Source organism: Lissotriton vulgaris, chromosome 11, assembly GCF_964263255.1.
Source record: "Lissotriton vulgaris chromosome 11, aLisVul1.2, whole genome shotgun sequence".
NCBI lineage: Eukaryota > Metazoa > Chordata > Amphibia > Caudata > Salamandridae > Lissotriton > Lissotriton vulgaris.
This window is the reverse complement of record NC_141699.1, coordinates 880,492,014-880,504,562: the sequence shown is the minus strand read 5'-3', so window position 1 is coordinate 880,504,562 and position 12,549 is coordinate 880,492,014. Positions and strand designations below refer to the sequence as shown.

The 12,549-nt window shown below is 48.6% G+C and overlaps 1 protein-coding gene across 1 annotated transcript in view; it reads left to right on the top strand.

The window, feature by feature from the left end:
* SAP130 (Sin3A associated protein 130) overlaps positions 1 to 12,549 on the top strand; it is a 988,428-nt gene that overhangs the window by 384,568 nt on the left and 591,311 nt on the right. The window contains exons 14-15 of the mRNA XM_086942556.1: positions 88 to 420; positions 1,271 to 1,445. Coding sequence (XP_086798682.1) covers positions 88 to 420; positions 1,271 to 1,445 — 508 coding nt within the window. The remainder of the gene's footprint in view (positions 1 to 87; positions 421 to 1,270; positions 1,446 to 12,549) is intronic.

Here is a 12,549-nt window from a genome sequence, read left to right as displayed (position 1 = left end):
TCGTTTGGTGAATTGTTTCTCCAAGTGCTAACAATATGAATTGAAGGCCCCACCCTTGATTATTTTTAAAATGTTTCCTTTTCCCAGTTTCTGCTCAGGCACAGAATTCAGCCATCAATGCTCAAACTGGTGTTGGGGTGGCATCCACAGTCCACCTCAATCAGATGCAGTTGATGACAGTTGATACTTCTCATGCCCGGCATATCCAGGGAATCCAGCAGGCACCAATAAGCACACAGGGACTTCAGTCTGGACCAGTTGGCGCTCAGGGGATTCAGCCATCACAACTTAGTACGCAAGGAATCCAGCAGGCACCAATCGGGACACAAGGCCTCCACCCAGCTGCAGCAATGGGAACTCAAGGACTGCAGACGGCACAAATAGCATCCCAGCAATCACAAACAGAAGCAAAATCCTCAGGTTATTATTAAAATCACCCCTCTGTCAAATTAAGTAGCTCATCAAAAAGTGACGGTGCTGCAGTTTTTCAGTGAGTGGCAGTCGTCCGGTTTCCTGTGAATGGGAGAGCGTTAATTTAATGTCGCACTGCTCTGTTCAGCATTGGTTTGAATCCGGGATCTTTATCGGGGCGCCGCACCGCAATATCAGAGGTGCTGCTATTCACCTTCATGTGAAGGCTGAGAACTGTACTTGACCCCCTGTTCTTAAATCGAGGTTACTGTTGTATGGGATCGGGTAGCTTGACAGTGATGTCTGGAGCCTTATTAGTGAATGCAGAAGGCTGAGTTTAAGGAGCATTGATAGACTTGTCGGTAACATACAACCACTGGAATTGGGAATGAGCCACTATGTCAAAGCAATTTAGATGGGTGCAGGACTGGGAAGGCAAGTCAAGAATGACATTTTTCAGAAGTGTGTAGGGGCATATATGTGGTATGAGGGAGTAAATCATTGAAAGAGTACCATATGTGTTTCTTTGTTGAGTCAAAAGAGGTTCCGTGTCAAATTTGCTTATGGAGTGGGTTGATGGCAGGGGGGCTCCAATACTGAAGTAGAATTAACATGTTCTGTACTGGCAAAGCTATGATATGATCAAGAGGCTCTATGTTGGACTTGGCGTGGGGGGGGGGGGGGGGGGGTCAAGAAGGACGTGCCATGGCGAAGTAGTGCATAGGATTGTCTAGTACTGAAAAAGCAGAACGTGTGGGGGGGTTCTGTAAGTAATGCATGCAGTACCATACTTTTTATGGTATAGGGTGTCCTGTTTGCTTTGTTTTGTCCTCTAATTGCACTTAAATTTCCTCTTCAGCCGTAGTTCTGGCCGAGGGAGCTGCCATTGTTGCCAATCCTATGAGCAACATTGCATTCTCTACCACAGCACCCGCCATGGTACCATCCCACAACCAGACTGCTAGCAACAACTCCCCTGCCCAAGGATCCTCACCACGCCCCAGTATACTGCGCAAAAAACCTACAACTGATGGGTAAGTACTGACCTAGCTGGTCCATTATAATCCTTTTTTGGCATAAGCGCTTTTTAAAAAAAAAAAAAAAAAACCTTTTGTGGGCCTACCAAAAACTTAGTAAGCCTACAGCACGACCATTCGTTGCTTTTATTGCTGCTTGTTTTTTTTCAATTGCTTGCTATCCTCTTCTTGCGCCTGTTTCTTCCCTGGAGCATGTCTTCTTTACCATACTCTTGATTAGACGCATGTGTTACTCTCTCCTTTCTGTGCTGCTTTTCTCCTCCTCCATGGCTTTAAGTGGGCCGGGTTTCACCGGTGCTGAGCACATGCAGTTTTCTTTAAGGAGGACCTCAAAACTGGTCCTATTGGGCTAAGTTTTGTGCCCTGGCACAGGCGGACTATTTTTTCCGGACTGCAGTGACAGCAGGCACATCGATTTGCGCGTGCTCACACTGCTCACTAGTGGAGAATTACGGCATGACGTCATGCCAGGTGAGCGTTATGGTGGAAGGGAAATCCTTTAAAGAGAGTCATTTTCTCTCTGGATTTCCCTTCTGTTATTGAAACTCAGGAACAGCAACATTGTGTTCGAGGCATGTGGGCCGCTAAATTCATATCTTGTGCGTAGATCGCCGCCTAGTGTTGGGTCCGGATGATTGCACCTTGTTGTCCTTGAAGTATTACGAGATAGGTGGCTCCTCCCCTGGACTACAGTGCGCATGGGCATCACCGCCATCCTCAGATTGTTTTTTTCCGCCATTGGGTTCGGAATGTTATGAGACTCTAGTTCGGAACCTATAGGAAAAACTTGTTTTCTTCAGGCCAAAAGGCCTTCTTAAAGCGTCGGTATTGTACTTCGTTCGGTTCTGTTGACTTATCCGGTTCCCGGATACTTGAGCACGTGTGCTCCCAGCTTTTTAGGCCCGTTCGAAGATTGACATCGACGATGGAATTCCAGGCCCCGTTTAAACGTTGCCCAGTCTGTAACGCGAAGTATCCTCTCTGACGTGCACCCGGTGTGCAAAAGATGTCTGTCTCCAGACCACGACGAGGGGAGTTGCTTGGCCTGCTCGAGATTCTGGTCGGAAGAGGCGCCCGCTCTTCGACGGGAGTTGAGGCTACCGGCGCGGAAAACGTCGGATGTGGAGGATATCTTTGATGCTGGGGACGACTAGGGCCTTCTAGAGGAGGAACCGGAGCACTTCTCCGACCCGGCCTCCGGTCAAGAATCTTACTATGGTGAAGAGGTAGACGATGAGAACATCGAAGACGATGGGGCTGTCGAGGTAAGAGACGACGGTATGGCAATTGGAGCCGCAGAGGGCGGCTCCAGCGATGAGCACGACCCGGCCGAACCCTCGGGGGTCGAAAGTGACACTGTCTTGTCAAAGGCTCAGGTCGAAGCATCGCCGGAAGGCCTTAGCCAAGATCTTTCTGCTCATTCTACAGCCCCGCAAACTGGCCCGGCTAAGAATTTTTTCAGAGCCTTTGGTGGGTACGCCTTCGAAAACGAAACGGACTAAAGACAAATCGAAACTGAAACTGGTCAAACCAGGATTCGTTTCGCAAAGCCTTGCGCCATCAGATCATAAGAAGGCTCGGAGTGTCATTGTCCCTTCGGGGTCACAAACGGGTGCCAACCCAAAGATCGGCACAATCAAAAAGGTGCCAAAGGCCCAAGGAGACGGAACGGCGTTATCTAAGGCTGCCCTCGGGGGCGTGTACACTGAAGACAGACTTGAGTCACAGCCGCCCCTCAGCCCGAATTCATACAAGTTGATGCTGGTGAAGGTTCTCGAAGACAAGCACAAAATGGCCGCTTTGGAACGTGACGCATCAAGCCGCTGCCATTTTGGGAATCCCAGTGCAACTCCTGGCTCGAAGTTGGCGATGGCCAAGAAAAAGGCCAAACAGCCATCAGGACCTCCACCTATAGTTTTTGGACTGCCTCCGACTGCACGACCTAAAACTTCTAAGCCGGCACAGGGCAAAGACCCTGGTAAACTGATGTAAAAAATTAAGGGAACGACCGCCACTCCTGAAGGCGTCGTTTCCACTCCACCTTCTTCTGAAAAATCAAAGAAGTTGTACATTGACACTGCAACCGGAATACTCACCCTTTTCAAACGGAAGATCTTGCTGGAGAATCCAATGGAATCCTATCAAATTCCACCTAAAAGGAAAAGAGCCTCTGCTTCCTCGCCGGTTCTTTTCGAGCCCATCAGGGCTTATGGACAAGCATTTACACATTCCCCCACACGCACTGAGGATGGTGGGGGGGATGACCAGAATGACGAACAATTTAATTTTCCTGATGCATCTAACCAGGACGATTTGTAGGATGTGCTGGACGATCAAGGCCCGGCGGACACCCAGTCTTACCAAGTAAAGACAGCCCCCGCAGAGGATACTGCGGCCTTCAACGCTCTGATTGAAAGGGCGGCGTTGAACCACGATGTGGTGATGCATGCAGAACCAGTTGAGGAGGACTTTCTGTTTGATACCTTCTCTATGTCGGACAGATCAGTGAAGACGCTGCCGATGCTGAAGGGTGTCCTAAAACACGCCAATGACATTTTCAAGGACACAACCAGAGCACGGGTGGTGAACCCGCGTATTGAGAAGAAATACAGGCCTGCTCCTGTGGACCCTACGTATATAAGGGGTTAATTGCCATTGGACTCTTTGGTGGTCTCCAATGCCCGGAAGAGGGCGAACTCACAAACAAGTGGTGATGCTCCTCCCCCAGACAAAGAATCTAAAGTATTAGAAGCTTCTGGGAAGCGGGTTGCTGCACAGGCAGCTATAGTTGGAGAATAGCCAAGACACAGGCTCTACTGTCTAGATACGATAGGGCTCACTACGACACCCTAGAGCAATTGTTGCAACACCTGCCTAATGAATATAGAGAGGGGGCGGACATGTTGATTCAGGAGGGGAAACTGATATCAAACGCTTCTATTAAGTGTGCACTAGATTCAGCTGACACTGCAGCCAGGGCCATTAACACTAGTGTAATGCTAAGGAGGCAGACATGGTTACGAATTTCAGGGTTTAAGCCTGAAATTCAAACAAGCTTGCTCAACCACCCCGTTAACCCTGATTTTTTGTTTGGGCCTGACGTTGACACGATTCTTGAAAAGATCAAGAAAGACACCGAGACGGCTAAGTCTATGGGGGCCTTGCAGTCTCAACAGTTCAGAGGGGGTTCTTTTTGTTGCTCAAGTAGCAGAGGGCCGTCAAGAGGGCAAGCATCCCAGCAAACACAATACAATAAAAGTGGTGCGCAGACCACCTTTAACAAAAACAATTGAGGTGGGTACTGTGGTAACAGCACCAAAGGCAGAGGACGTGGAAATAATAACACCAGGTCCTCGGCAAATACCAAACAGTGACGTCTTGTCACTGCCCCTGGACCATGTAACACCGGTCGAGGGACGACTCCAGCAGTTCCTGCCGGTCTGGGAAGGCATTACTACAGACCGGTGGGTGAGGCAACTTATCCGGTACGGGTATTGTTTAGAACTAACATCCACTCCACACGACATACCCCCAAGACACCATCCTATGTCCGCAGAGCACATAAGCTTATTACAGCAGGAAGTGGCCAGCATGCTGCAAAAAGGGGCCATAGAACTGGTGCCTCTAGAGGAGCACGGAACAGGGGTGTACTCTCTCTACTTCTTAGTCCCAAAGAAGGACGAGTCTCTCAGTCCCATTCTGGAATTGCGGCCCTTGAATCTATACATCCTTTCAGAACATTTCCACATGCCGACTCTGCAGCAGGTCCTGCCATTGCTCAGTCAGGGGGATTTTCTGGCAACTCTGGATCTGAAGGATGCCTATTTCGATATACCCATACATCAGGCACACAGGAAATATCTCAGGTTCACCATACAAAACAAGCACTACCAGTTCAAGGTGCTACCTTTTGGGGTGACCACCGCTCCCAGGGTGTTCACAAAATGCTTGGCTACAGTGGCAGCACACCTTCGGAGACAACACATTCATGTCTACCCATACCTGGACGACTGGCTTGTGCAAGCAAAGTCGGCCCAGCAGTGCGCCAGCCACGTTTCCCGCACTATTCATCTCCTGCACAGTTTGGGATTCTCTCGAAACTATCCCAAGTCGCATCTTCAACCCGCTCAGGTACAGCAGTACCTGGGAGCGACGGTGGACACTGTGTCAGCCATAGCCCAGCCAAACTCTGTGCGAATCGACGGCATGCAGCTGCTGATTCAGACCACAACACTCACTACAGGCGTGAATGTTTCTGCAGTTGATAGGTATGATGGCCTCCTGCACGCGAGACTGCACATGCGTCCGCTCCAAGAGTGTTTGGCACGACAGTGGAATCAGGCTCAGGGACATTTGAAAGACCTAGTGTTGGTGAGCGGTCGTGCGTACAACTCTCTGCATTGGTGGAATCCACGCAACCTTTGCAAGGGACGACCGTTCCAAGAGCCTGTCCCACAAATAGTGCTCACGACGGACGCATCCCTCCTGGGGTGGGGGGCGCATCTCCTTCATTACACAGTGCAGGGTCTATGGTCGGATCAACAGAAGATGCACATCAATCTGCTCGAATTGATGGCGATCTTCATGGCAATGAAGGCTTTCAAGATACATCTGTGCAACAAGGTCGTGTTGATCCGGACAGACAACATGACGGCCATGTATTACATCCAGAAGCAGGGAGGTACTCACTCTCCACAGTTGTCCCACTTGGCACAGAGTATGTGGAAGTGGGCCATTCAGAGGAACATTTTCCTCATGGCGGAGCACCTCCTGGGCCAGAACAACCAGATGGCGGATCTGCTCAGCCGGCACTGTCATCAGGTGCACAAGTGGGAGATTAATCCATTGGTGCTGCAACCGTACTTTCAGCAGTGGGGTCGTCCAGACATCGACCTGTTCGCCACAAACGAGAATGCAAAATGCCCAAACTTCGCCGCCAGGTTCCCGCGGTCGCAGGGCAATGCGATATGGATGAACTGGTCAGGCAGAATTGCGTACGCTTTTCCGCCGGCCCCACTCATACCTCTGATGGCACGGAAACTCAGACAGCACTCGACTGTCATCCTGGTTGCTCCAACGTGGGCGAGGCAAGCATGGTACACCACGTTCCTAGAACTTTCCGTGGTGCCTCATCAAAGACTGCGTATTACACCCAGTCTTCTCACTCAGAGCCATGGCGAAGTTCAGCACCCAGATCCGCAACAGTTAAACCTTGCGATATGGCTCCTGAAGTCATAGAATTTGGGTATCTGAATCTGCCTCCTGATTGTATGGACATCTTTAAGGAGGCACGACGGCCTACCACTAGGGCCTGCTATGCTGCCAAATGGAAACGTTTTGTCATTTACTGTTCCAGCCGTGACATAAACCCGCTAGATGCATCGACACAGGACATTATTTGTTACCTGTTACATTTATACAGATGCAATCTGGCATACAGTTCTATACGTATTCATTTGGCGGCAATGGCGGCTTACTTACAGAACAGGCAATGCCTTTCACTGTTCAGAGTGCCAGCAATAAAAGCTTTTATGGAGGGACTCAAACGAGTCATTCTACCCAGAAGGCCACCTTCACCGGTCTGGAATCTTAATGTGGTTTTGACCAGACTGATGGGACCTCCTTTCGAACCTCTCCACTCATGTGAGATACAGTTCCTAACGTGGAAGGTTGCCTTCTTAGTAGCGATCACGTCGCTGAGACGGGTTAGCGAGCTGCAAGCCCTAACCATTCAAGAACCTTTTATACAGGTCCACGCAAATAGGGTAGTACTACGCACTAACCCTAAATTCATTCCCAAGGTGGTTTCTCAGTTCCACATTAATCAAACTATTGAACTGCCAGTTTTCTTTCCTAATCCAGACTCAGTGGCAGAAAGATTACTGCACACATTGGACGTCAAAAGAGCCCTCCTGTACTATATAGACAGGACGAAGGATTTCAGGAAGACTAAACAACTCTTTGTTGCTTTTTCACCACAGCACAAAGGCAAACCCATTTCAAAATCAGGTATAGCCAGGTGGATTGTTAAGTGTATTCAGATTTGTTATCAGAAGGCTAAACGCACACTAACAGTCCCCCCAAGAGCGCATTCAACACGCAAGCTAGGGGCATCCATGGCTTTGCTGGGTAACATTCCATTGGAGGACATATGTAGTGCAGCCACATGGAATAACATACATACATTCACCAAACACTACTGTGTTGATGTACATTCCAAGCAGCAAGCTGCTGTAGGTCAGGCTGTTCTAAAGTCCCTCTTTCAGGCAGCTGCAGCTGGCTCGGGCACCCACCGCTAAGGGAGAAACTGCTATTTAGTCTATGCACAAGATATGAATTTAGCGGCCCACATGCCTCGAACGGAATATGCTACTTACCAGTATGCATCTGTTCTTGGCATTTAGGGCCGCTAACATTCATATCCCCCGCCCATCCTCCCCGGTGCCTGTCGCAGCTGTAGCAGTCAGAATTATTTCTAGCATGGTATCGTATTGGACTCCATCTCTGCCACAATGGCGAAAAACAATCTGAGGATGGAGGTGATGCCCATGCGCACTGTAGTCCAGGGGAGGAGCCACCTATCTCGTGATACTTCGAAGTCTCTTCCAGGACAACAAGGTGCAATCATCCGGACCCAACACTAGGCGGCGAACTATGCACAAGATATGAATGTTAGCGGCCCTACATGCCAAGAACAGATGCATACTGGTAAGTAGCATATTCCTTACAATCTGTTTTATGTTCTGTTTTATATTCTGTTATCCGATTTATACAGTGCATGGCTGCCCCCGCAGCTGGGTGTCCCAGCGCTAAAACATAGGACTAGCATTGCAGGATGGAAAGCATAGGAGGTGTGGGATTAGTTCGGGAAAAGCCAGGTTTTAATGACCTTTCTGTAGGCCAGATAGTTATGGATACTTCTGATGAACATAGGTAGGGAGTTCCAGAGTGTTGACGCCAATGCTTTAAAAGAGCGACCCCCGGCTCTTGTTCTTTGACTCGGAGATGCATGCAAAGTGCAGATCCATTGAGCACAACGTGCGCCGCAGTGAATTTAGAAATATTTCTTAGCGGCGTCTGCCATCAAAGATCAATCAACAAAAAAGTAAGAAAAATGAAATGGTATCTGCATCAGTCTGTAGGTGTGATGCATGTGTACACGTCATAATGCATGTGAGCCTGCAGAAAAATGTGACCTTCAACTGCCAACACATAATTGCACCTTTTTCTCCCCTGAATGCTGCACACCATCAGCGAAAACCATTTTTTTTAACTGATGTTATACAGCATCTCTAAAAATCATTACAAAAGCCAACAGGTCTCAAAGCTAAGGGCTAGTGGCTTTGCCAAAGTTTGCTCTTGCTGTAATGGTCCTCTAACAATATTCCAGGTTTTGACCTAAATTGAGATAACCACTTGTCGTTATTGAAGCGTTGACTTACCAAATTTCTTTACACAACCACAAAAACTTGCGGAAAAGGCACTACACATCTTTAATATCAAAAGGGTCAGAATGTATTACGTGGGAAGTTCTTGTGCAGTTAGGCAAACTTAATAGTTATTTGTTGCCTGTGCTCACCTAGTCACTGGTCAAATGGGCTTGGTTATGCTATGCTGAGGCCAAACACACCCTACACTGTGTTCCCAGAGTGCATTCCATGTGAAAGAAAAGGCCAAAGTGTTTCTTCTAGGCAACATTGCACAAGCAGCAACTTTCTGAGCTGCAGCGTGGTCAGGCTAACTGTACTTAAAACTTAGTTCCACTTGTCACCAGGCTCTGCACGTAAGCCAGTGGATTAGGGAGTGGGGTAATGATTTACAGTTTATGCACAGCTTGTGGGTTTTAATTATTATAATACTTTTTTTTGGTGTCCTCATTTGGAATAAAAGGCAAGGTGCTCAGGCTAAGAAACACAGCAGAGTTTGGGATACTTATCTTTCTGGTCCAGAACCTCGTCCAGCATTTTGTAGGTGTTTCCTAGTGGCCCTGGTGCTCTCACTTTTTATTTTATTTTATTGTAATCATTGGACACTAGTTTCATAGTCCCTATAGTTATTTATATTAACCTGCACTGCCCGTTATAGCAGGTCTCGAAAGGCTTCCACCTCTACACTCTATTGCCAAAGTGTAGGAGAGTAGGGTCTGCTATCCTATGGTCACTCCAATTTTTGCTTTTTGCTTCACTGGTTTTCGACTTAATGTGGCTGTGGGCCTCCTAATCAGACCCACAGCCTGCTGGGTACATAACCAATTTGGTACTGGACACCTTGTCAGCCCCTAAACAGTGTACCATAGGTGCCAAGGGCATAGGTGCATCCAAGGCCTACCAGGGGCTGCAGCATAACTTTTGCCACCCCTGGCTGGTTCTTAAATTGACACAACTGGCTGATCACTCAGCTGGGGCAAGTTGGTGTAATCACCCCTTGCTTAGATATAGTATACCTATATCTAAACCTATATCTGGCACATATAAACCTATAAGTCACTCCTACGGCAGGCCTTATCAATCCTGGAGGCAGAGTGCGTGGTTTTACGTCAGATGGTGCTCTAGCATGAGCTGAGCCCGTCTGCAGCTGTCTGGAATAACACCCTTAGCTGTTCCGGGATAATGCCATACCATATACTCTTAAGTGCATTATAATCCATTGTGGTTATGTGCTAACTTTGGTTTGGCTTTATCAAAACATGTCGTGTAAGGTGTCATACGATTTGGAATACTATCCCCTCGACAGTCCTGTCGACGGGGATAGTATTCCACCCTTCTAGAGGGAGAAGACATGTTACTTTACTAAAACGCGGTTAATCCTAACCAGAGCCTCAGCGTCACAAAATGGATGCTACTGCCACCGACACAAGTCTGACCTCCTGCTGCTGACCAAAACTTGGCAGAGGAGGCCTGGACAAAGGGTTTCCTGTCGCAGGGAGGTGCTACACCACCCCAGACAGGAGATCGTGTATTGGGGCAGGGAGGGCTGAAAGAAACGAGACAGTGCCTGGGGCGCACAAGGCTTCCCCTTGCATAATCCGGTCAAACCGGTTCTGGGTCACACCAGCCCCAGTCCCAGCGCGACCCTGGACAAAGGGAAAGGGGTGTAACCACCACTTCCTGGGTCCCACCCATAGGAGGGACCTAGCAGGAGATCCAGCCCCCTAGATTGGTATAAGAATGGGAGCAGTGCCAAAGCACTCAGATTATCCTGACTGAAACTTATGAAACGAAACTCTGGACCCTCCAACATCCTCGACGTAGAAGACTGAAGAATCTCCCTTGTGGTCAAGGAGTGACCAACCTGTGCAAACAGGCACCATCCAGCACCTCGACGTTTGCTTTGTTGCAGTTCCCGCTGGAACTCGAGCGACAGAGTTCGACAAGACCCAGCGTGCCTGCCTTCTAACAGCCCGATCCAGTGTCCCTGCAGAGCTGAGACCCGTGGAGGCGACCTGAAGCGTGGGGCCCGCCATCTTGGAAAGACCACGAGCCGCTGACCGTGCAGCTCCCGAGGCACCCTCGAAGCTGTGTATTGGGGTTTGAGAAGCCCCAGCCCTGAGCCTCTCTTGCACCGAAGCTCACCCCTCTACACTCACCGAGTGCTGCGTGGGGCCCTTCTGCATCTTTTGGCTCAACGCGTTGGTCCGGTCGCTTGCCCGTTGGCTTGTGGCCCCAGTACCGACGAACCTTTGAATTTGAATTGTGAGTCTGGTTGCTCCAGACATGCCCTCGCTCCCCTGAAAAGGAGCACCCGCTCTGACCCTCCTGGTCCGAGTAAGAAGCAATCTTCGAATCCTGCGTGCGTTGCGCTTGCCAAGGTTTGTTTGATCCAATCTGGAAGCCGACACCGCCGACAGAGAGAGCCTGCGTGGGGCAGCTCGTGATCCACTCCTGGACATCCTCGGTGCCCCAGAGTCCACGTGGCAGCGGAGACAAGCTTCACGACATCGACCTGATTGCGCCCGACATTGCCTGGTTCCTTCCTGGTCACTTCTGAGTGACCCAGACTCTGTCCCCTCTGCTTTCAGATCTATATCTTTCCAGACTTCAGCATTGCTAGTCCCGACTGCTCCCAGCGATTCCCTAGGCCCTAGGTCTGACCACTGTTCAATTAGTGATACTTATACCACTATTTTAGTATATGGTTTGAGTGGCCCCCGGGCCTCATCCATAATTGTGCAACTTTTATATATTTAACTGTGCTTTTGTTTAAAAGCTTGTGCTTCTAGACTCATAAAGAGTATAGAGGATTATTCTAGTAATAAATACATATATTTTTATAATATATAACTTGTGTGGTGTCCTTTCATTTGATATTACAGGATTGTGATTGGTAAAACAGCTCGCTTAATACGACCTCTTGAGTTAAGCCTTTAAGGCTGCTTGTCTATGCTACCCTTAGGATAGTTTGTCTATAAGGTTGACTTACAACCAGACACCATAAGGGATTGTTTGGACTGATACAAGCTTTCCCCAAAATTGAAGACCTCATATATCAGGCCAACTTCTCACACAAAGTAACAACCGCTATCGAGCCAGCTGACTCGCTGAGCTAATATTGCCCATTCTTTAAACACTGGAGGGGCAGGTGACACCTATTTCATGAATATCTTCCTCCAGTCAAGTAAAACTAATTAAAATAAGTGTTGACTGTTTCTTCAGTAGTTTTTTTTCAAAGGCCCATCACCTTCTAAAATGCCAAAGATCACATGTGCATGGCTTACCTTAAATTCTCTTCCCATTTTGACCGATACAGCCTTACCCACTCCTTGCCAAAAGGGTTGGAGAACGGGGCACTACCAGAATATGTGGACATCATCTGCCCTCTCCAAACTGCAAGTAAGGCATAACTTCGACTCTCTACATCATAGGCTTGCTAGCCTCTTCGGAATCTAGTACGCCCTGTATACAAATTACTTTTTTGCTGAGGGATGCAGATTTTACTGAAGTCCAGAGAGTAGACTTAGATACTTTCGACAAAAGTAGAGTAGAAGTTGACCAAAGATGTCCCCATGTCCCCATGTCCCTGAGCATCGTGAGGCCTGAGCCCCCATGTGGATTCTGATAGACTGGCCTCGCAGTCCAACCCTGCAGTCTCTTTCTGACCGTAC